Raw genomic sequence first — 1,007 nt, 5'->3', positions numbered from 1 at the left:
GTGGTATATCGAACTATAAAATGCCTCCACTCGTGTACAGCAGTGGCTGTTACAAAAACGGAAAACAATGGGAAGCAGAAAGTGCAATTGGTCTCAAGGACCGTCGCGTAAAATAAGGAGAGCCATGGGCAGCACTGAACCATCACATGGCGCACTCTGCAAAGACTGTAGGCTGCCTTGAGCATCCGTTCATCTTTCACTTTATTTATTTGGTTTCATCACCCTCATCATCTATTCACTACCCTGTTTCTCGTGTTGCTCCATAGGTAGGAGCCATTGGGTTCTGTGGAAGGAAAATCAAGGGCGATGGAGAAAATGCAGAGCAGAAGATCAGCAATAATAGACAAGATCAAGCAAATCGTCAAAAGAAAGCAGATAACTCGACGATGGAACAAACTCACCGCTATTCCTGCAGCGATCACTGACATAAAGGAGGCGCTGGTTTCGGGACTTTCTTTCCATTGCGACGAAGGTGAGAAGGATAAAATAAGTGTAATTGATTCAGAAACCATGTTCGGGGGCGTCCCTGGTGATGTGTCGGAAGGGCACCTGGTTGTTTACACAGGGAAGGAGGAGGAGCTGCTGGAACGCGTTGTTATTCCGGTGGCTTATTTGAGCCATCCGCTCTTCTTCAAACTGCTCCGCGACGCCGAAGAAGAGTTTGGTTTCAATTATCCTAACGGTCGTCTTACGATTCCCTGCGATCCGGCCATGTTGGCTTGTATTATTGACGTCGTTAGGCATAGTGGCAAGCGTAATCATGGCGTCGAGATTGACGGCGATTCTTGATTCTTATTTCCAATCCCATAGAAAAGTTATTGTGTCCTGATATGCGCTTTTGCTTTTTTGGATAGTTTCATATAACACCCGCGGGGTGATGACCGAGAAAAAAAAGGGTGTTATATGGAGTTATCGAGAGTGTATGTCAGAAGGAATAACTTTTCTATGGGGTTGGAAATAGGAATCACCACTACCTAATTGCATAGATCCATACTCAAATTTTTTAG

The 1,007-nt window shown here is 45.1% G+C and overlaps 1 protein-coding gene across 1 annotated transcript; it reads left to right on the top strand.

Annotated features, from left to right (window-relative positions):
• Window positions 1-254: 254 nt before the first annotated feature.
• Window positions 255-800, top strand: LOC149150962 (protein SMALL AUXIN UP-REGULATED RNA 54-like). The gene has a single exon (XM_089437881.1). The coding sequence runs from the start codon at window positions 307-309 to the stop codon at window positions 787-789; it is 483 nt and encodes a 160-aa protein (XP_089294007.1). The 5' UTR covers window positions 255-306; the 3' UTR covers window positions 790-800.
• Window positions 801-1,007: the final 207 nt, after the last annotated feature.

The sequence above is a fragment of the Pinus tabuliformis genome, chromosome 9 (assembly GCF_031772625.1).
Source record: "Pinus tabuliformis cultivar Carrire ecotype Pingquan chromosome 9, CPIR1, whole genome shotgun sequence".
NCBI classification, from domain to species: domain Eukaryota; kingdom Viridiplantae; phylum Streptophyta; class Pinopsida; order Pinales; family Pinaceae; genus Pinus; species Pinus tabuliformis.
The sequence above is the reverse complement of the archived record's forward strand: the minus strand, read 5'-3'. Positions and strand labels throughout refer to the sequence as shown.